The 22,122-nt window shown below is 29.6% G+C and overlaps 2 protein-coding genes and 1 non-coding gene across 4 annotated transcripts; 1 reads left to right on the top strand and 2 right to left on the bottom strand.

The window, feature by feature from the left end:
* Nucleotides 1-394: 394 nt before the first annotated feature.
* Nucleotides 395-6,890, bottom strand: LOC138183586 (homeobox protein rough). Its single transcript, XM_069120728.1, has 4 exons — nt 6,198-6,890; nt 5,296-5,560; nt 3,441-3,675; nt 395-1,431 (listed from the first exon to the last, which is right to left on the bottom strand). The coding sequence occupies exons 1-4, from the start codon at nt 6,414-6,416 to the stop codon at nt 1,224-1,226; spliced, it is 927 nt and encodes a 308-aa protein (XP_068976829.1). The 5' UTR covers nt 6,417-6,890; the 3' UTR covers nt 395-1,223.
* A 3,544-nt stretch (nt 6,891-10,434) lies between these two features.
* On the bottom strand, nt 10,435-10,507 carry TRNAR-UCU (transfer RNA arginine (anticodon UCU)). Its single transcript has one exon. It is a non-coding gene; the product is annotated as a tRNA-Arg (tRNA).
* A 754-nt stretch (nt 10,508-11,261) lies between these two features.
* Nucleotides 11,262-22,120, top strand: Epg5 (ectopic P-granules autophagy protein 5). Of its 2 annotated transcripts, XM_069120720.1 has the most exons (31): nt 11,268-11,295; nt 11,415-11,636; nt 11,879-12,115; nt 12,191-13,390; nt 13,468-13,869; nt 13,950-14,172; nt 14,259-14,431; nt 14,499-14,639; nt 14,707-14,867; nt 14,955-15,084; nt 15,162-15,706; nt 15,778-15,955; nt 16,158-16,181; nt 16,338-16,565; nt 16,649-16,812; nt 16,905-17,087; nt 17,156-17,279; nt 17,353-17,871; nt 17,937-18,079; nt 18,186-18,363; nt 18,438-18,635; nt 18,711-18,842; nt 18,928-19,161; nt 19,261-19,444; nt 19,524-20,083; nt 20,206-20,375; nt 20,453-20,661; nt 20,753-20,998; nt 21,063-21,279; nt 21,349-21,558; nt 21,641-22,120. In XM_069120720.1, exons 2-31 carry the CDS (start codon nt 11,613-11,615, stop codon nt 21,990-21,992), a joined length of 7,689 nt encoding a protein of 2,562 aa, XP_068976821.1. In that variant the 5' UTR covers nt 11,268-11,295; nt 11,415-11,612; the 3' UTR covers nt 21,993-22,120. The 2 variants fall into 2 exon arrangements, with proteins under 2 accessions (XP_068976822.1, XP_068976821.1); XM_069120721.1 differs by lacking the exon at nt 16,158-16,181 and having other exon boundaries at nt 11,262-11,636.
* Nucleotides 22,121-22,122: the final 2 nt, after the last annotated feature.

Genomic DNA, 22,122 nt, shown 5'->3' on the forward strand with positions numbered 1-22,122 from the left:
CTTATTAAAAGATAAGTGTCCAATTTAAAAAATTAGCAAATGTTACAAATTGGAACAAGTAAGTCATAGCTTTTTGAAATATATTTTTTTGTTATTTATATCTTAAAGATTATTTATTGCAGAGAGTAAACTAAATGTACAAGAATATTACAGAATGTTAAGGCATTGATATTTAAATGGATAATGAAATTCAATATAAAAGAGAAAAATATGCAAAAGGTAAAATCTTTATTATAAAATCTTATTCTTTATATTTTTTATCATAATTTTGAAAAAAATAAATAGTTTATTACAAGTTAGTGGTTTTCTTATGAAACATCTGTTTTACATAAACTAATGTTTTGCACAAGTAAAATAATATAAAATAATCAATTTTCAACTTTTAGAGTGGAATGAAATAACAAGGGATGAAAGAAAATTAACTAGATCCTAAAGATGAGTAACAAGCTTTTATAGTTTGATTACTCGTTGGTTCATTAAGCATGTTTATTAATATTGTAAGAAAGATGTTAAATAACGTAATTAAATTATTATGTATTATAAAGAACTAATTATTTACATTAATTTTCAGCAATGTAATTTGGGAAACTTTTCTAATGTAATAAACCTTTTTTCAGAATGTGGTTGTTGTTCTTCATGCATACCCTTCTTCTACCTTTCTGTCATGTTTCTCTTGGAATATGTTATATCTTCCTGCGTTTGATCTTGAAATAATGAAAAAATATTACAATGTTTGTATTACTATTATTTATTGTTACAAATTACGGTTACATTTTAAGTGACCATTTAATAATACGTAGCAATATGCTATATGTCGCCAGTATATGTATAAAAAGATAGTATTTTAATGTGCAATTCAACGCATTTAAAGATTATTTGAATTAATATATTGTTATCTGTTAAATCGCTTGTATTATACACATTTTATTACTGTATATTAATTTATATCTGAATTGTTAAAATTTTTTAACAATACTAGGATTTTCTATTTTGGCAAATTTTTTTAGCATATTTGCTACTAATCTTTTTACAGTGGATTGCAATTGTTTTAAATTTAAAATATTAAGTTTAATATCGGATTTGCACAAAATAATGCATTAATTCTTACAATCGTTACAATTATTTACCGTAACTTATTTATAAAACACAAATATAATAAATTCTATTGAAGCTTAGTACATATTTGTTAATAGCTTGTAGTAGAAAATTTAGTTTCTCGAACTTCAAACAGAAAATAGTACATTTGATCTACTATCTGATATTTCACTTTCATTACATTGTGGTTTTGTAAAAGTTCCGGTAACAGGACTCGTCGAGGTACAGGAGTGACTGCTTGCAGATCCAAAAGTCTTTTTATAAAAACAAAATTCACAGAATCCACTTCTACCATAAATTGGCAAATTTATCATTCCACTGGAAATTGCGAAGTTTCTGCAACACGTAATATATTCAAAATAATTATTTATCTATGATATTATTATACATAACTTCAATTGCGATTATATTTCAATATTTAATATTTAACGTGATTAGAATAAGGTGAAAATAAAAATAAAAAAATTTTGTTTAATATTTTGTTTATTATTTATCTGGTTATAGTAATATTAAAATATCAACTAAATTACTCCCAGAATCCTGTAACCTTTCCTACACAAATGAATGTAAAGTAGTTCATGCAACGGTTTTTAGTAAACTTCAAACTTTATGTTACCCTATAAGACATAGCCCTATCTTTTATCTCGTGTGACTTTTATATATGTCGATTATACTTCAAAAGAAAAGATATAATATCTGCTTTTCTATCTAGGAAACAATTCAACATTATAGCTGCAATACGACACACACGATATACACAAATCACTGAAAAATAATCATTCCAGAAAATATATCTTTGCTTGGCCAAACAGTAAGTGCATAAATTCATGTAGGAAAACTGCAATATTTTGTTATACTTTGTATATAATCTACCTTTATATCAATTAATTAATTATTTTGACTATAAGTTTGAAAATATGCACAACAAATATTCAAATATATAAAAACTAATAATCAGTACTCAAGGAACATATTTTGTTACTTATATAGTATTATCATATTTGTGTTAGTTCTACAAGCCTCAATGTGTTATTTATATCCCTCGAAATCGTAGTAATTTATGTGGGAAAGTCCATACGATCAAATTAGAGCAACGCAAGTGATGCAGAAAATCCACTGAAATCAAATATGTTCTTCATGTATATACATACATATGCATATGACACGAGTTAACTAAATGTGTGTATCTATAATAGAATTAGACGTAATACGAAATAATACATACTAAGAGTTGCGATAGTAAAGAGCAGAGAATTATGGGGACAGAAGATAGGGATCGATTGTACTTCAAAGAAAAACGAGATGATTTCCAATGCGATGAGTATCCCTTTACATAGGATTATACTCCGAATCATCGGCAATACATACTCGTATATCATCTCATTGTAACGCACTAATTGTAAGGATTAAACTAAAATTAGAACGAAAAATTATCTTAAAACAACGTATACCCACCTCTGGAAAACAAAAAGCCAGCAAAAGGTTGGCACAAACAATCCATACTAAAATCAGAAAAGCATCAAAAGTTCGTTCTTTTTTTGAAATGTTTATTTAATGCTGATTCCGAAATGTCTTCTAAAGAACTGGGTCATATGCAACAATGAAATGTAGAAAAATGCAACACTATTGGCATAATTTATCAAAGGAGAAAACCATTTTCGATGACTATAACAGGATTCCATTAAGGATTCTTACCATCGTTGTGAACGGAGTTTAAATACTTATGAACTGAAGCCAATGAAGAAAAAGTTACGTAAGAAAAGAAGCGTCTATAGTTTGCAGTCTATAGCTTTTTTGTAACGAGTCATTTCTCTATAATAGAAGCGATGCCGCGTGCCGTGCAACACGTATTTTTTAATCTTATGAATATTCATTTTTAGTAAAAGCTAATATATACTTACTTTACAAGTTTCATTAGGTGTTCAAGATTGAGCGAATTTTAGAACCGTTCGAGTCTGTAAGTGCAAAGGATATCTATGTTTCGCATCATAGTTATTATACAAAAGCTGCGAATATGTAATTAATTTTGCAGAGTCCGCGGTATCTATCAAATACATACATACAGTTACTCACAAAATTGAACGTGCAACACCAAATAGTACTCATAATCGAAGATCTATGAGGCACCAAACTAATGAAGGCACATTGATTTTGATAGAAGAATCGGGTAATCGGTATCGATAACTAAATAAATATATTATAAATAAGAAAAAAAAGAAAAATTTAGAAAAAATAAAATTCTAATCTATCTGCATAGTTCTCAAATATTAACACGTTATTCGTTTTGTATATCTCTAACGAACCTCTAGTTAAATATTCAACATGTAGTTCATGTAAGTAATTACCGATAATATTGATCAAGTTGTGCCTTCTCTATCCTTTTATCTTTTGCACGACGATTTTGGAACCAAATTTTTATCTGTGTTTCTGTAAGATGTAAAGATGTAGCAAGCTCAAATCTTCGTCCTCTAGAAATATATTCCCCTCTACGATATTCAACTTCCAATCTCAATGTTTGTTCCCCGCTGAAAGTGGTTCTTTGCCTTCGTGGTCGTCCCTCTTTCCTCCTTTTCCGAGCTACTGTTCAATGTAAACAAGAGATTCTTTTAAATGATATATTTCACTATATACTAAAATGTTTATTTACCGTATATTAATATTTCTTAATGTATAATGCAGCTTGTTATTCCTTATAGGAAAAATGTATTGACCTACTTATGTCAAAAGCCTATTAATTTAGAAAATATTTTAATTTGTCCTGTAATTCTAACATTTTCACAGATTATTGTATTTTCATTTTGCGTGCTTCTTTTTTTTGTTGTTTTTCATTTAACACGCTAGCGATTCTCGGCAGCCTCGCCGTGACAACGGCTTAAGGGGCAGGCGAGTAACACTGGGTTTGCAGAAATATAGCAAGGTATATTTCACATTGAAATGCGGCCAACTGCGTCCAGTAATCTCATCACAACATCGGTACGAGGTGGCGAAGCGGAATAAATCCATTCAAACGTGTGCGTATACCTGTATTGTGTTATATTGTACATGTTTGCTGTAATAACACTTATCAATGGAAAGCTTTAGGAAATGAATAAAATATTGAAATACATATTGCCGACAAATTATCGGTGTGTTTTAAGGATTTCAAGGAACGTGTAAAAACTGAAACAGATGATGCTTCCCGTTAATCTTGATTAAATTTATAATTATAATAACTTCTGGCATTCGATGTATACAATGTACTTTTATATGAGTGCTAGTCAATAAGAGACTGTGATTAGCTATTTAAATTTATTTAAAGTTTCGGAGAGTCGAATTGAATTCTTAAATTTGATGTCTTTTTCACTTTTGTGGGAAACAAATAATTGAATACAAATTTCTTGGCGATAAAAATAATTATAGAAGATGTATAAATAGAATTCGAAAGCAAAATTTCTTTAATTCTAGTATGTTGATTAACAGAAACGCGATTTGTCTTATATCATGTATAATGTAGATATATTATCTGTAAGATTTCGTAGCATATTTTAGTTATATTTTAAATGTTTTCCTACAGTAATCTATGCAATTATTGGAAAATAAAATACAAGTAAAGAATAGATAGATAATGAATGGCGGAATGAATGAAGTGTAATAGAGAGAATGTTTGTACAAAGATATAAAGAGGAGGGATAACAAAAGAATTGATATACATTTTATGCTATTGTAGTTAGTAAGTTTCATTTTAATTTGTCCAGTTCCTAGGCCATCAGGCTGAAATAAATACAATGCAAATACTTACAATAATCTGCAATGTGGTAACTTCAAAATATTTGTAAAAATGTAGTTGTAAATATTGAAATTCTATCGGATAGCATACCATAAGGGAATAATTCTTAAGCAATCATCATGGAATAGGCAAATTCCGTAATACGATATATTTGAAAAAATCAATAATTTTATTAAATAATTATATATAGAGAAAACAAAATAGAACGACAGTAGAATGATATATTCAATTTTAACTCTTTTTAATAAATCAATTTACTGATCAGATTTATTTCTGCGGTACAACGTATTAGAATATTGTTTATGTTAATTTCAATTATTAATCAAGAATTGTAATTCAACACTCCTACGATTATTGTTTAAAATACATTTGATGTTGCTACTACTTACGTCAATAATTTTTAACATTAACGAGAAGAGTAAAATAATACTTACAGAAAGCTGAGAATCCTTGCAAATGGTGTTCCGAAGTTGGGAAATATGGTAAATTATGAAAATGCGGCGGAAGCGCAGACGGATATGCAACTTGAGATAAAAATACAGGATTATTAGTAGGTCCGGATTGATGAAGTTCGTGAAACAATGGTAATCTTAAATTAAAGAAATTCGAGTTCTTCTCCTTGTCATTCGTTAACACGTTCGTTTCATTGCTATTCTGTTTCCCGCCTCGTTCCGTGGATCTTTCTTTTATGCCCATTACCTACGCAGAAGATTATCTTATTAAATCCCAAATTGTCCTAATCCTTTATCTTATACTTGATAAAATATTATTTGTTAATAAATTTAACTGTCTTTGTCTTTGCATAGTTGCATATTTATTAATATTCCTTTAAAATTTTCGTTAAAAATGTTTCGTCTATTGAACGCAGCTTTTATCTCGAACTTTTACATAACAAAACAATTGTCAAATATACTTAGATCATTAGTCTATTTACTAAAATTATCGCGAATCTCATTGGGAATGGCCAACATTAAGATAATACTCTAAAAATTAATCTATTAACTGTCAAGATTTCTATAAATTTTAATATTATCTTATAGATTTTAATCACTCTTCAATGAGAATTAAAATATGTTTCAAAAATATCAAAAATATATACTTTCTGTTTTGATCTAAGGATATTCCTCATTTGGAAATCGTAAAAGAATTATATTTTTAAGGTATTCAGATAAAGATTACGTAGGTAGTTAATGAGCTAATATTGGAGAAAAGAGTTTGAACGAAGAGAAGGAAGTAATTATAGATCGGACGCTTCGTTTAAACGAGAACCAGAAAAAGTATTGAAAACAATAACGAGCAAAAGAGGTTTCTACATGTAAGAAAAGTTATTTCTTACTTGTATAACTTCATCGTTCGAAGAATTGCACGAATTGTCCGCATCTAACGTGTTTCTGTTGTACAGAAGTATATTCGAAGTAAAGTCGAAGCTTGATTTCGGTTTAGGTGTTTCTTCGTGATCATTATCGGTATCATCGACCTTTTTCGCTTCGAGGTGTCCATAAATTCGCGCGAAGAATTGTCTTGGAGATGATGGACCTTCTGCCTTCGTCGACATTTAGTCAAATTCTATCGACGCGTTCCAGTTTCAAAATAAAAGTACAAAAGCTACAAACGACTCGTCTTAAGCGCGATATTCATCGTCGTCTTTATTTCCTGCGTCATTCTCAAATCTTTGTTTTTATTCTTGTATGCCACTAACTCGATCGATGTTGAATTTGCCATTGCATGAAACTCATTCAATTCGTTGTAGATAGATCAAAATGAGAATGAAAATTTGCAAAGAATAGAAATTTGCATCCTCTTTGACGTCACTTTAAATCTTCCGATCCTAGGCGTAGCGAATAGGTTTGTAAAATTCACGTACGTGCACATCTATTTTTCACGATGTTCAGAGGACCAAAGTTACGTACAAGAAATATGCAAAATAAATATGTAACAACGTGTTAAAACTTAAAGAAAGTGCACGTTTGCGCGCACGCGCCAGTTCATATACGTTCATGTACGTATACGAATAGCGTTCACATAACGAGTAAAATTGTTGGGACACTCTTGATAGGACACTTGTACGTAAAATACCTCGAGAAAGAGCACCGAATGACTCGGTGCGAGGTTGCACACGTATCTGAGTCGAAGTTTGCTTGCAACGTCCATTCTCTCGCTTCATGGTTAGTATGAAAATAGAGAGAAGGGATGTTCGGTGCTCGTACTCCCTACCCCATGAATGTTCCCCACTATGCGTGGTGTACCACCCCCATCCCTTCGGTTTCAGATAATTTCTCTGTCATCGTTGTAACGCCCCTTTGCGAAAAAGCACCTGCAGACGTTTGTGGCTAGTCGAAGAGAAACTGATTTTATTACATATTTCTAATTGCACCGTGAAACTCGAATATGTTGGTAATAAACGTGTAACCGAGCGATAAATAGTTTTAGATTAGGATCAGTAACGTAAGCTTCGTTTCATATTGACGAATCTATTTATTAGAAACAAGATATTAACTGTATGACGATTAAACGAATTTATTTAATAATTTTTGTGTCTTTTAACGTTTTATATCTCAGCCGAATACTTCAGTTTGATTTTAGTTTGTTCTGTCATTTAATGTATGACGCGGATGAATTCTCTTTGGATTTCATGTTAATCTTGTTGAATAACGTCATTTCCAGTTGCCAATAGAGAGATTTATAAAAATCATGAACCATCGGCAAAGCGATAACTCGTTAAAGTTACTTTAGGGTATAATGCAAACTTAATATTATAAAATAACGATGTAAATTATTTCTGCTAAAACTGAATATTTTAACAGTTAATATTTTGTAAGTAAAATATACCGTATGTACATTGTGTATTTATAACCGTAGGAATTCATATCGCATATTATACATATTCGTCATCGAACAAATACGACGTACAGTGTTTTCTAATTTATTGGATATTCTATTTTCCGCCTTTTGTTATTTTTCTTCTCTTTTTTTTTTTTTTTAATAGTATCAGAATCTACCTATTGTACGTCATTATGCCACAATAAAATTTCGATATGAAAGCTTTTCTATTAAATATAAATGATCTGTGAAGGGTATGAATATTAATCTCGCAGTATATCTGGTGCATTCACGGTCAACCGCACATTGAACAATCTACACTGGAATTCTTTCCTCATCCATCTGTCGAAGATTTCAACCCTCGGGAGAGACTTACGGCTTCTTATCACGTATCATTGCTTTATTTTTTGTTGGTATTCTTTCTGTAAATCACATATCATTGGTTCATTTCTTATTGCTGTTCCTCCTACGATATTAGATTTGGAAAAATAATTTTTCATACGTTTGCCATTGAAATTACATCTCTTACGACTATTATATTTATTGAAGTATTTATAATACAACGATAAAACAAATTGTAGTATACTCTATCAATTTGTGTAGCAATTTAACAAGAATGTTATATTTTTCGTAACGCTCGTGTATATCAGATTTGTTCAAATATTGTCAATGCTTTCATCCTAAATATAAATTCATATTCATAAATTCATTTCATAAATTCATAAATTCATGTCTTTAAAGTTTGATACTATTATTAATTTCATTTATTCTTTTATTAGCGATTCACGGCAATTTTACAATTACAATTCCGTTGGATGTTATTCTAAACATCATTCTCCTCGGAATAGAAAATTTTGGCTCAGCCGAAAAATAGCTTCAGAATGTCAAATTATTTAACAGAAAGAAAATGATTTAAGAAGAAGATGGCCGTAAAAGGACTAAAAATGTTTTAAATTCTACATCTTCGAGGTAGATGAACGATCGACATCCCAGCATTCTCTCCCCTTTTTACATTAAGATACAAATACAAGCAAATACAGAAATATAAAACAGTTAATACAAACAAGAATATAGTACATAAACATAAAAATGGAAATACATTTTGATTTCTATTATTTTTGCTAAAACGAGTAATATTATGTTTCAGTTGTAAATCTGTGAACGAACTAATATCGCAATAAAATTGTAATAAATACGTTTATTAACTTGAATAATTGTATGCTCGCCAAGCAAAATCGTTATATGTATTTGCAATAATCATAATGTTGACAATAGAAATCACGTGAAGGAAATTAGAGATAGCTCGATGTGAAGCTGGACATGCGCTTGCGCATCTTCAACGAATTCTCGTTGGTTCTTCTATAATTACATTGATTTCCATCTCGTCCCCGATTGGTTCGAAATCGGACTACCATTATATCACTCCACCGGCGAGTTATTCTGATAGGTAATTCTCACGCACCTAAAACAATCCAGATTACCATCGCAACACAGACAAGGTCGTTATTCATTGTGGTTCCGGCTAACATTGTCTACTTAAAAACTCTTTCATCTTCGCCTCGCTTTCGAATTTTATTTGAAATGTGCCGGTATTCGACTGTATTTTGTTTTTCTTTTCGAGAACTCATTTCGTTTTAGGACTTCTTCCTTGTCTTTTTTTATTACAGTAGTAAACGAAATAAGTTTATATATTTCATATATAAAACGTGCTGTTTGCGTATTTTCGTTTTCAAACCTGTTTTCAGAGTTGAAAAGAAGCTTCCGACGAAAAGATTAAGTATTATTGGTTTTACTAATTTCTTCACGCACAACCACTCCTTTGTTGACTATATTACTATTTTGATTCTACTATGGACATTAAATTTATCATTATATATCCCGAGAAGATTTTCAATGTATCAAATCGTCTAAATCTTGTCGAAATATTGTCGAACCTCCTCAGGAAGTCATCCAATGGATAGAAATGCAGAATTTATAATTTATGAACAATATATCAACAACTTATGGACAGAAGTATCAAAACTAAGACTTAATTTAAAATATAGCTGTTTGTGTTACCATTGAACGTGTTTTCATTAATTTCTATTTGAAATTATGGACAACTTAACAATTCCTTACTAACATCTGTAATATTTCTGTAATTTACCATTTTTTAACGACTAATTTCTAAGTTGCACAGAATAGGCGCTTGAAACATTGAACCCAAATTTAGTACGTGAAAATATCTGCATTTTGTATGACTGTTTCTGCATTTTGTACTCTGTTCTTAGTAAATTCATCATGCAATGTGGTATAGCATACATATAAGATATGTATAATGTGTCTAACTAATAAGAAGAGTTTCTACTTAGAGAACTATATATCATAGAAGCTCCATATTCATCATTGCGTATCAATACGTCTGGCTTGTAACAGGAGTTACTACTTAGAGAACTATAGAGCATCGTTGTCAGGATTCAGTATGTTTTATTGTTATCTGTTATTCTATAATTCTAAATAATTATGGTTGGAGTTAGCTCTCTAATTTGATTCTCCATTCATTCTTCTATTCCATAACATTCTTCTTTCTGGAGATTCTTCTAACATAGTGTTGTTCGTCTGCAATATCATTTCATTATGCATAAAATAGTGACAGATCACCTTATTTAGCATAGATAACATATCACTGTATAAGTTTTTGGTACACGAATATAGCGAAAATAAATTTTATAAAATGCATCAAAAGGAAGAAATTATAAAAAAAACGTTGTCACCATCCCTTGTGGGGATCGAACCCACGACCTTTGGATTAGAAGTCCAACGCGCTATCCTCTGCGCCAAAGGGACTTGGCTACGGTAAGTTTCTATAACATCACACGTATAGAGAAAATTTTTATTATAGAATTAATTTATACTATTCTCTTTAATCTACTGTATTTTCAATCTGTAAACTATTTTTTAATATATGACTTGGCAAAATTGTATGACAAAGTAGGAACAGTTAATTACATTAATTAAATTCCCTATAAAAAAGATTGTCGGGCATTAGGGATATTTTAGGTAATCTTCTAAATTGTCAATAATTAATAAATAAAACCTCAAACTCAATTTTTTTATTCTTCATTTTCATTTTCTTTTGACTTGCAAAAACAATCATCGAATTTTTATCATCAGTTACGACAATCTTCCTGTATAAAAGAAATGTGATATTAAGCTCATAAAGAGATATTGTTGTGTTTAATAGTAACTATGTATACTCGATTATCCTATGAATTTCAATTCTTTAAAACTTATAATTAACTCAATGTACATAAGTCCACAAACAAGGATAAAATTTTAATCAAGGATAATCTTTAATTTTTATTCCATTATTAGCTAAAAGATTTGAAAATATTTGGTAATTAAAAGAAAAAAGTTTCGTTTAATATTAAATAAAAATAATAACAATTGCATAAAATAATGTTTAGGAACAGAAGTAAAGAAATTGAATAAAAATGAGAAAAAAGTATATGTATTTTTATCTCTTAATTTTATAGTACACTATATAATTCCGTATTTGACCACTGTGAGGCGGCACTTTATTTGCATGTAACTCTCGGTCACGTTGTAACGGTTAGTACGTAGAAATTCTCCATGCAAGTTTTATTATTGTAAAGTTATTTCATTAATCCCTTAAATGAGAAATCAATATGATGAATGAACGTACTATGGGAATTATCAGTTTGAGATTCTAGTATATTTTGAAAAATGATAGGTTACACAAGAAACCATAGTGTATCCAAATCTATCTAAATTCTATATACAATGCCAACATATAGAATAGCGTCGTAGAAATTTATTATTGTGTCGTAAACACCATTTTTCATATTTTATATGTTCTTGTTGTGTGACGAATTTGACTCTTACATATAAAAGAGAAATTTACACAAAATTTGTTTTATATGTATATAAAATGGAAATATTAAAACAACGACAGGTAAACATTTATTGTTTGACGCTTTTCTTCTCTTTTCTCTAACTTTTTTACCTGATTCACTTGTATGCAATAATAATCTATTATTTTGTCGCTAATATAGGCTATGTCGCATAATATATTTTACACTCACTTTAAATATGTCACCTATAAAAAGTAATAAAATTTATTATTTCATAAAACTGAAAGTTATGTTATATATATAAATATGTCATTTTATATATAAATATGTTATTTTATTTTAGAAAAAGAAAGAAGAAAAGACTAAACTTTCTATAGAACAACAAATACCAGATGTTCCAACATTGGAAGAGTTTGAATGCCTTCTCGAAGAATCTCCTACAAATTATCCCAAGGGAGAAGGCGTTGAAAATATGGAAAGTGAATTACATTCTGCTGCGATTGACACTGAACTCTATGAACAACAATCTATTCAAACAACTACAGAAGAGACAGAAGGATCACAAGTTACAAATATCAAAGTACTTAGATACTATTTTCTGCAATCAAGTATGTTTTGTTTCTTACAAATAATCAAAATGCATTTTCAATTTTAGAATGAAATTGATGTTAAAATTGGGAATGATTTGACATCATCATTGAATAATTTAGAGGGGAATGTGGAGAAAGGTACAACATCGATTTCTATGATAGAATTAGTTGATAATACATCTGATGCTCCTAATAATAAAACTGCAACACCAAATTTATCTCAAGCTACTACAAATATATCAAATTCAAAAAATTTCACTTGTGAAAGGGAGACAAAGAATTTGAAACAAAAGAAAGAGAAGGAAAGAAACAATCAATCAGATTCTATCATAAACGAAATAGATATCACACATACTGCTTTTGAGGAAATTATGCCTTTCACAGAGAGCCAACTAGCATCATTATATATTAATAAAGAATTAGCATTGATTGATATATTTATTTCAGAATTTGTTGAAGTACAACTTAAGAGTAGTAAAATTAGACAGCAACATAAACTTCAGCAGCTTTTAACAAACTATCTTCGTGTAAGGAATCATTTAATTATCAATTCTCATGAGTTGGAAATTTTAAAAAAGTCCTGTAAAGAATTGCAAAAACAATTATGGTGTTTGGATAAAGCCTGTATTAGGGAAGCAGGAGAATGTCAAGATGGAAATCCTGTTTTTGCTATACATGAATATTGCACTGCACATTTCAATCAGCAGGCATTTAGTGCATTAACTCGAAATTTATCAACAATAAAAGATTTATTATACAACACTCAAGCATTATATTGTTATGAAGCAGAAATGTTCAGGTTTCAAATTGAACAGTATGTTCAAAGAGTTTACGACTCTTGTTATAAATTTGCAGAGTTTCCTTCTGGTATTGAAGGTGTAAATCTATTACCACTGCACATTTCTTCGCAAGCAATTCCGCAACTAATGGAACTTAGGATGTGCATAACTATATTGTTTAATTTTCAAAGAAAATTATTAAAAGATGGAAAATTTGTAGCAGATACTAGAGAATGGCTTGAAAAATTAGTATCAGTTCTGTTGAAAATAGCAACTTGGCAAGATCATTTATTTATATTGAATCATATCTTGAGGTGTCCTGGTGGGGTAATGAATTGGGCTCATAACTTTGTTCAAGTTCCTATACATCCAGACCTTGGTAAATTAGGCGTATCTCCATTAAATGACCCATATTTAGATCATGTAGTAACCATACTGGCTGTAATACTACTACCTATTAAAGATAGAGATAAGTTCCTTGAACAGGTACTTGTATTGTAATTTACTACATGTGTTTGGATCATTACTAAGTGATAATTAACTAATTCATGGTAATAATTTAGGTACAACAATCATTGGAAGATACAGCATGTAGTCCAGGTGATACTGTTTGGTTAATGTTGGATGAGGAAGGAGAGGAAGATGAAGATATAGCTAATGTTGGTGCAAACCTATTTGAAAGTGACCTTATTTCTTTACTAAACCAAATTCCTTTTACTAAAGTATTTGAACAAGTGTTATGTATTCGGCGTAAGGATGCTTATTATCAGAACAAAACTTACATTACACATTATCATTTGTTTCGAATGTTTGCATTTTTTACAACTGTTATTAGACTTTTAAAGCAAGGTTTAAAAACATATGATTCTCCAAGATATAGACAATTAACCAAACGACTAAGTGCGTTAATTAGAGATATTGTGCAATATGCTAGTGATCAGTGGGAAGAATTCGATAAAAATCAGGTAGTATTACTACTTTGTTAAAAATATTTTAATATATAAATTTGAATTTACTTTGTATAATACTAACTCTTGAATTACAGAATACTCATGCATCAATATTGATAAAACTTCAACTTGAATTTGATTGCTTTTTTTTAAAAGCCGTTTTGTGCATATTTTCGTCACGTCGTTTGGGGGCGTGGCAATATTTAGCTTCTATGCCTTATCATGTAATATCATCCAGTAACTTATGGCAAATATTTTATATTTTACACTCTGATAGTACACAAGTAGATATGCACGTTACTAATAAATATGTTCATGGTATGTTATAATTCTGCAATAAGAACAATATGAATATTTTTAAGATTGACTCTTGATAATATAATGTTATATTATTAACGTTAAAGATTGGATAAATGAATTAAATTCTTCACAACTTCGTGCAAAATTTGAAGAAAAGTTAAGTAGCATGCCAGGGGATGAATCATACTTTCTTTTAACAACCTTTGCTAATATGGCTTTGGCAAGGACTGCTAAGGATTATGATTTTGTAAGAACAACGACAATAGATTTGTTTCAAGTATGTATTATTATCTGTATCATATATGTATAATTTTTAGACATTTAAATATAAGAATAATTTACAGATAGGATTTCTTAGTGAAAAAACACAAGATTCTTGCTCAAAAGATGCTAGATCTCTTCTGTCAAATTTAACAAATAAATATCCTTCATTGCTATCAGATATCTTACTGAAGTTACGAGATAATTTTGTATCAGCTGGGAAGGTATGAAAAAATGTTATTACATGCTTCTATAAATAAATATGTCTAAATTTAATTTTATTAATTTTAGCTAAGTTTATATTTATTCACTGACTTAAAATTACACAAATGGGTACCACATGAAAAAGATATAGTTATTCTTTCTACATGGTTAAATCAATATCCATTAACATCGACTGAGAATCAGTTAGCCCGTTTAATTCTTACTAACTTAAATTGGGGATTTAATGAGTAAGAATATAATTTTTAACTGAACTAAAGTTCGTTTATTTAATATATATTATTTATTTAATATATATATTTCTATGTCTGTTACAGAAGTGGTAACTTATATCTTCCTATTGATTTACATAGACGCATAGCATTATTAACTGTTGAGCTCACCATGAAATATGTACCTGATTCTTCTGTCCAAAATACCTCTTTATTGGTAGAAGGTGTTAAACAGGTATAATATGAAGATTCCATGCCAATACTTATTTAATGAAATCAATCTTGATATTTATGTTATATTAAAATTTACAGGTTTCAACAATGATAAGACCTCAAACTGCTGAACATATTTTTTCATTATGGGCATGGGATATGATTTCTAAGCTTAGATTACACCAACTTGATCAAAGTGAGACACTTTGTCATTATGCACTTTTGAACCTCACTGCAGCATTTGCTCATGTACCAGACATGGACTCTGATTCATGCTTGGAAATTTTGGTCACTGGTACATTAGAAAAGCAACCTATTGCATGTTATGTGGCAACAATCATGACGTTATGGGGCCATTCTATACCTTTGATATGTTCCAAAGGATTTGCCCAATTAGAAATATTACAATATCATTGTAAATACGAACAAGTGCTTATATGTTTACATCATATAATACCTTTATTTTTGGGATGTACGGATTCATTATTTAAGAATGATAAATTTATTAGTCTTGTTATTTCTCTAATTGCGGCCGATAGATCTTATATGAAAGTCGCTAAAAGCCTTATAACAGCCGACTTTCCAGGAACAATATTGAAACAATTTTCAAATATGATACATTCACATTTATATAATTACAAAAAGTAAGTAAACATGTTGAATATTGATACTGGACAATAATATTTTATTTACAAGATGACATAATTTGTTATAGATATCGTTCGCAGACACCAAGAGATTTTGTATACCTATGGTTAAATGTACTTGTACTTATACCAGATTGGAATAAAGACCAAAGCATAATGTATCTAATGGATGTAGTCATCAGTGCTGCATTTTTTCATGTGGATGCAAAATCGATAATGGATCATATGTTTCAGAATCTTCTCTCTGTAAGATCTTTATTGCAGTTTTAATTACGTTAAATAATTAGAAATATTAAAATATCGGTTTTAAACAATTTAACAAATTACATTATACTTATTCCTTTAATATGTTGTTGTAATGTATTTAACTTAAATTTGAATTTTACTTTTAATTGAGGTAATATTTCTATATCTTATATTGATTGAGAAATTATATCCATCTAACTAGCTTGCCATAGAGGAAAATAATGAGGTGCGGTTTTTCCTTTTATTTAAAATATATGCTAATTTGTTTTTATGAGACCAATCTAATTTTATTTATATGCAAATATATATATGATACTTATATTGTATGTTTGTATTAAATTTGGCTGTGACATAAAAAATTTATTTAATGAATTATTTTCAGACTACGTCTAACCGCAATGTGATGACATCATTTGGCTCATTCTTAAATTGGGCAACTGGTTCTTCAAATTCTGTTAGTCTTTTAGGAAAATCTACTCAATCTGTTTGGGTTGCTTATCAGGTACTACTAACTGAACAATATAACAGAGAAATTAAAACTGGGTTATGGCATGAGATTTTAAAGGAATTGTCAGCACAGCCTAAAATATCATTAGATTCTGCTATGAAGGTATATTTTATATAATATTTCATATAATTCTTGAAATTTTGTATAATGTAAAATATATATATATATATCTAATATCTTTTTAGCGAGCTTGTGCAACTGTAAAAATGCAACCATTCGGAGCAAATAGTTTATCTATATATCGTTGGTCGCAGCAAGCACTAGATACACCTATAGGACATCCTATTCTTCCTCTTTTATGGCAAAACTTTTTTGCACTATTTCTTGCAAGAGCCCCGTCAATGTCAGGGTTTGTTTTACAAAAGGAGAATTTACATGTTTTATAGAAGTATGAATTTAACGTTTTATAGAAATAAGAATGACAATGAAATTATTTTTCAGAGTTCATCATGGTGGAATTGGTGAAAAATTTTTTGAAGGCATGATTAATTTAAGTTACTTAAAAAAATTAAAAAAACGATTACACGATACTACTACATACTTTCAGTTAAAAGGAGAAAAAGAATTAGATAATGGAGTGCCAATCACTGATGACAGACGAGCATTTTATTCTAATGCAGCAAAGTATGTAACATTAGATGTAATGTATATAAGACTTATAAGAAAAACATGATAGATTTCTGTTCTTATAGGCTTTATAAAACTTTAAGTTTGTGGCTTGAAGAACCAAGATTACATGAACCAGGTCTTTATTTACCAGCATTACCTCCACAATATATGTCACAAAAATTAATATTACTCGTTCAGAATAATTGGGTAAAAATTTTAATTCGTTTATTATAAATACGGTGTGATAGAATATGATTGATTACATTGTTTTTTTAAATAGACGCCATGGTTTGAATATATTGATTATTGGACAGTTCAGCGAAATCAAGAAATGGCAGTTCAAGAATGGAAGCGTATATGCTGTAGAAATCAAGAAAATTTCGATCAGAAGGGTAGAAATGTATCAATCTCACCTCCTAAAATGGATGAACCATTGCAAAGAATATTTAAAAGATTGACCACATATAAAAGACCTGTTTCTCCATGTTATGATCACCAGCACAAAAATCTTATTGGTACAGCTAAAGAAACTGTATACAATGCTGACTTAGTAATAGAAAACGCTGTAATGTGTTTTGAAACAATATTAGAATATGTTGAGACTTATAATTTAATGCTTCTTGAGCATACTGCAGTGAATTCTAGCTTTTTGGAACTAGTGCCTACACTTTATAGAGAAAATGAGAATCAAGTAACATTACATGCATTATGTGATCCAGCACCTCCAAATCAGAAACACTCTATATCAGGAACACCACCTACTGTGCACTGTGCTGGTCCAGCAGTAATTACAATTAAGGTAAGAACAATAATGTTCTTCTAATTTTAAATATAAAATTATCTATACAACATTGTAATATTTAGGTACCTGAAGCTCACATGAGTGATCCTATTGATCACATGATAACACAAAATAGAGCTGAATATGAAAATTTGTTGATAAAAGCTACTCTGCCGCCACCAGATATACTTATTTCCACATCTGTTTTTCTAGACCATTTAATTGGGTGTGTATAATACATATTATATCTTTAAGATATATAATAATGACTTGAAATTTACATTAATATATATATATATGGATTAAATATTTAAATATATTATTCGTTTTAGAATGTTGGAACACGAAATAGCTGTAAATCGTACAAATGAAAACACAACAGCATTGTACAAAATTCGAGAAAGTGGAGTTAAATTATTTTATTGTTTTATAGACCATTATACAGAAGAAGCATCAAATTGCCCAATAACAAAACAACTTATGACTACTTATTTAGAAAGATTAGGGCAGGTCCGTATAATTGTAAAATTAAGAGAAATAATTTTAATAGATGAATTATTAATATGTAATATCAATTCTAATAGATATTTATTAGTGGAGAAGAAACTCAAGGTCCACAATTATTAAGCACTATTATGCAGAAACCAAACCTTGGTGGTTTACTTGGACCTTATTTTACGCCTGTTGCTGGTAGTGCTTCAGCATTTTTACAAATGTATCACACTGTTGTAGAATTTTCTATGAGTACAAAAGTCGATCTTTGTTTTGTATTATTATCAAAAGTACGTTATTTTCTATTTTTTTATTTTTATATGTTTACATAAATATCATAATCTTTACGTGTATTTTCCCTTTAGTTTGATGTGGGAATCTGGTTAAATTATAAGCGTCCAAGATTAAGCGAGCGATCAACGTTCATACACTTAATATTTAGAGCTCTTTGTGATATGGGTCTTAATCCAAATGAAACGAAACTGGTACTACATGAGGTATTTATAAATTTCATATTTTATGATTACATATATTACAAAGAATTTTTATAATATGTTTTGTTTGATAAACATTTTTTTATAGTTATTTAGGAATCATCTCCGACTTGTATTATTACATGAATTCCCAGAACATTATGGTGAAGTTCTGAGTGTTGTATTAAAAAATAGTGAAAGGCAAGATTTATCACTAGATGTTTGGCGGGATTTACTAGGAGCACTCAGTGGTAAATCAAAAAATCCGTTTCCAAGTTATTCTAAAATTAGGGATGAAATTCGTCATTATGCTACTGAGCAAAAACTTCTTTCTCGACAAGAGGTTTGTGTTTTCAAGCATACAATATTTTACACTTATTTCTAATTCGGAATTTTTTACGTAAATTTGAAATAAACTTATATATTCTATATTTTATTATAGATATATGATACAGCTATATTATTAAAAAGACATTTTACGCAAGAACGTTTAAAATATGGTCTTTATGGATTATATCCAAAATATAGAATCTACAATGAACCTTTAAGTACATTCCTTGGTATGGTAGGTCATGCTCTTGTTGCACTTACTCTTCAATCTGATAGAGGTTCATTAGGAGATCAATGTAAGTATTTCAACCATACATCATGTATGATATTTGTAATAAACATAATTATTGTATTTTATAATTATTGTATTTAAAGTGTGTGAGAAAATATGGCCTGTCTTAAGTGAAATGTATTCACCTTGGGTTGCACCGTATCGGACGCAAGATTTAAAAGAACCAGCTGCTGCATGGATTCAACAACTTACAGATGATCGATCTGTTTTATTACCATGGATTGTAACAGATGGTCCATATGCTAACAAATTTGTAGCAATGTTTGTTGAATGTGTTCGTTTTATTATCGATATCTTGCCAGCATCTAACAAGATACTCTGTTTCGTCTGGCAGTTTTATGTTACCAATTTTGCACATGATTCAGTTAAAGATCATATTCTGAACGTTATTCATGGCAACTTTTTATCATTGCCATGGGATCGTTTCTATCCATCTGTAAATGATGTGGAATTGATGGCAAAAGTAATTGATCAAAATTTACCAGATAGTCACTTATTCCTGGGAAGCGTGTTTACATGTGTAAACTGGCCACTTTGGATAAATGATTTATTAGCATCACATCCATTAACTCTCATAGCGAGGATGCATGTTTGTTTATTAAATCTATTGGTAAAATTATCTACTGAACCAAACGTTAGACAGGTAATTAATTATACTCTTCACAGTCTTTGTATTCATATATGCAGAGGTTTTAAACTCAAACAATTAATAAAATGATCAATATCAGCTTAAGAATATGTTAATGTATTAACAATATATTTCAGACTGATAAAGTAATTCAGTTAATTATGGATACTGAAAAACTTTCTTGGCATTTATTAGATGCATCTGCCTATGATCCAATAATTCGTTGGCATGCCATGAACTGTGATTCAAGAGTTGTTCTCTATTCTTACAATGAGCAATGCCATCCTATAGATGTTGCTGTTCATAAGTATGTATAATAATTTTATTTTATTATCTTAATTTTATTTACAAATTAGATATTCTGTAATAAATATGATGTAATAGTTTGTTAAAGGTGGCAGCAGGCTATGATCCTGTTGTAGGTCATCTTTACCCAGCTACAGTAAAAAAGAGACAGCTATATATACACTTTACGATAAAATTATTAATTGCTTGTACAATACGATATAAACCTTTATTATCTACAAATCCAAAAGTATTCAACAATACATTATCAAAAATGCTAGATGATATGGAAGCTATTATCGTAAACAGTAAATATGACACATCTATATAATTTAAATTATTGCATATATCTAGAATTATTAAAGAAGTACAATTAAAACAAAAAATAAAAATCTTTAGCTGTTCCAGAATCCCAACAAATTACAGAAGCAAGTTCACTAATTACTGAATTATTCTGTGTTATGAATCAACATGGGGTTCTCATGGAACATCTTCGCACTAGCTGGACATTGTGGCTTTCAAAAAGAACAGCTAACAATCCAATTCTTATGAGTATACTTAAAGTTGTTGGAACAACAGTTACTTCACCAACTATACTTGGAGAGTTAATGGAGGCTGCATTAGAATCATATTTTAAATTTAATTGTATGTAAAATAAATATGAGTATAGTCACTTATACATTTTTTAACATTTTGATTTGTATGGCAGCATCTGAAGAAGTTTCACCAACTTGGGCTTCAGTTTTAACAATTTTCCAATCAGTAATACCTCGACGACCACCATTGGAGACATTCTTAATTTCTGAGGGAAAGCTTCTTACTTTGTACTTTATTTTACTTAAGCGACTTCCATTATGTCAAGACATTAGAGAAGAAGGAGTGCTTCTTATAAATTTAGTTGACTGGATTTCTGCTATTAAGCCAACGTAAGTGTAAATTATTAAAAATTTCTACATTACAGTGTGCCTACATTTAATTTAATATTTTTTCTTTAGGAATATAAATGAAGAAAAATTACCTCTTTTTTGGGCTAAAACTTGTGAATTAGCATATAGACAGTGTCAATATAATAAAAATACTAAAACTGCTGCTAGAGCTCTTAAAGGCCTAGCACGTTCGTTATTAACAATTGCTGATGACAGTGCACAGGGATGGGGGATATTAGGAGCTATTGGCCTTAAAAAAAATTCCAATCTGTCAATAAGGTAAATTAAACAATTTTATGACATAAAATATTAACATATATGTTATTCTATCTTGTATAAAATTTCTTTTATATTTATATAGATGCAAATTTTTAAGTCGCGTGATAGGAGTGTATTGTTTAGCTCAATTACCTGAATCAAAATCAGATCAACAGATAGTAAGATTTACACCTGATTCACCTGGAGTGGCATCATCAAAAACAAATGAATCAAATGCATTGGAAATCCGACCTAGTACAGAAGCTATTAAAGCTATGCAGGCTTTAGAAGGACTTTTATTGAATAAACAATACGTAACGCTTACAGGAGACATAGAACGATCTATTAAATTAATTAGGAATCCTGCTAATTCTTTGCACAATGCAACAGTTATTCTAGGTGTATTGACAACAGAGCTTTACAATCAAAGGTATTTGCATGTTTTGATAGATTAATGTAATATTTTTTGACCAGATCAAAATGAAAATGGCCAATGGTAATTTTATATTCATTAGTTTATATTTATTATTTTTTATTGTATAAAAATTTAAAGCAGTCCATTTTTTGCATAAATATTGTAAAGAA

The sequence above is a fragment of the Bombus flavifrons genome, chromosome 9 (genome assembly GCF_040668555.2).
Source record: "Bombus flavifrons isolate JBK064 chromosome 9, iyBomFlav1_principal, whole genome shotgun sequence".
NCBI lineage: Eukaryota > Metazoa > Arthropoda > Insecta > Hymenoptera > Apidae > Bombus > Bombus flavifrons.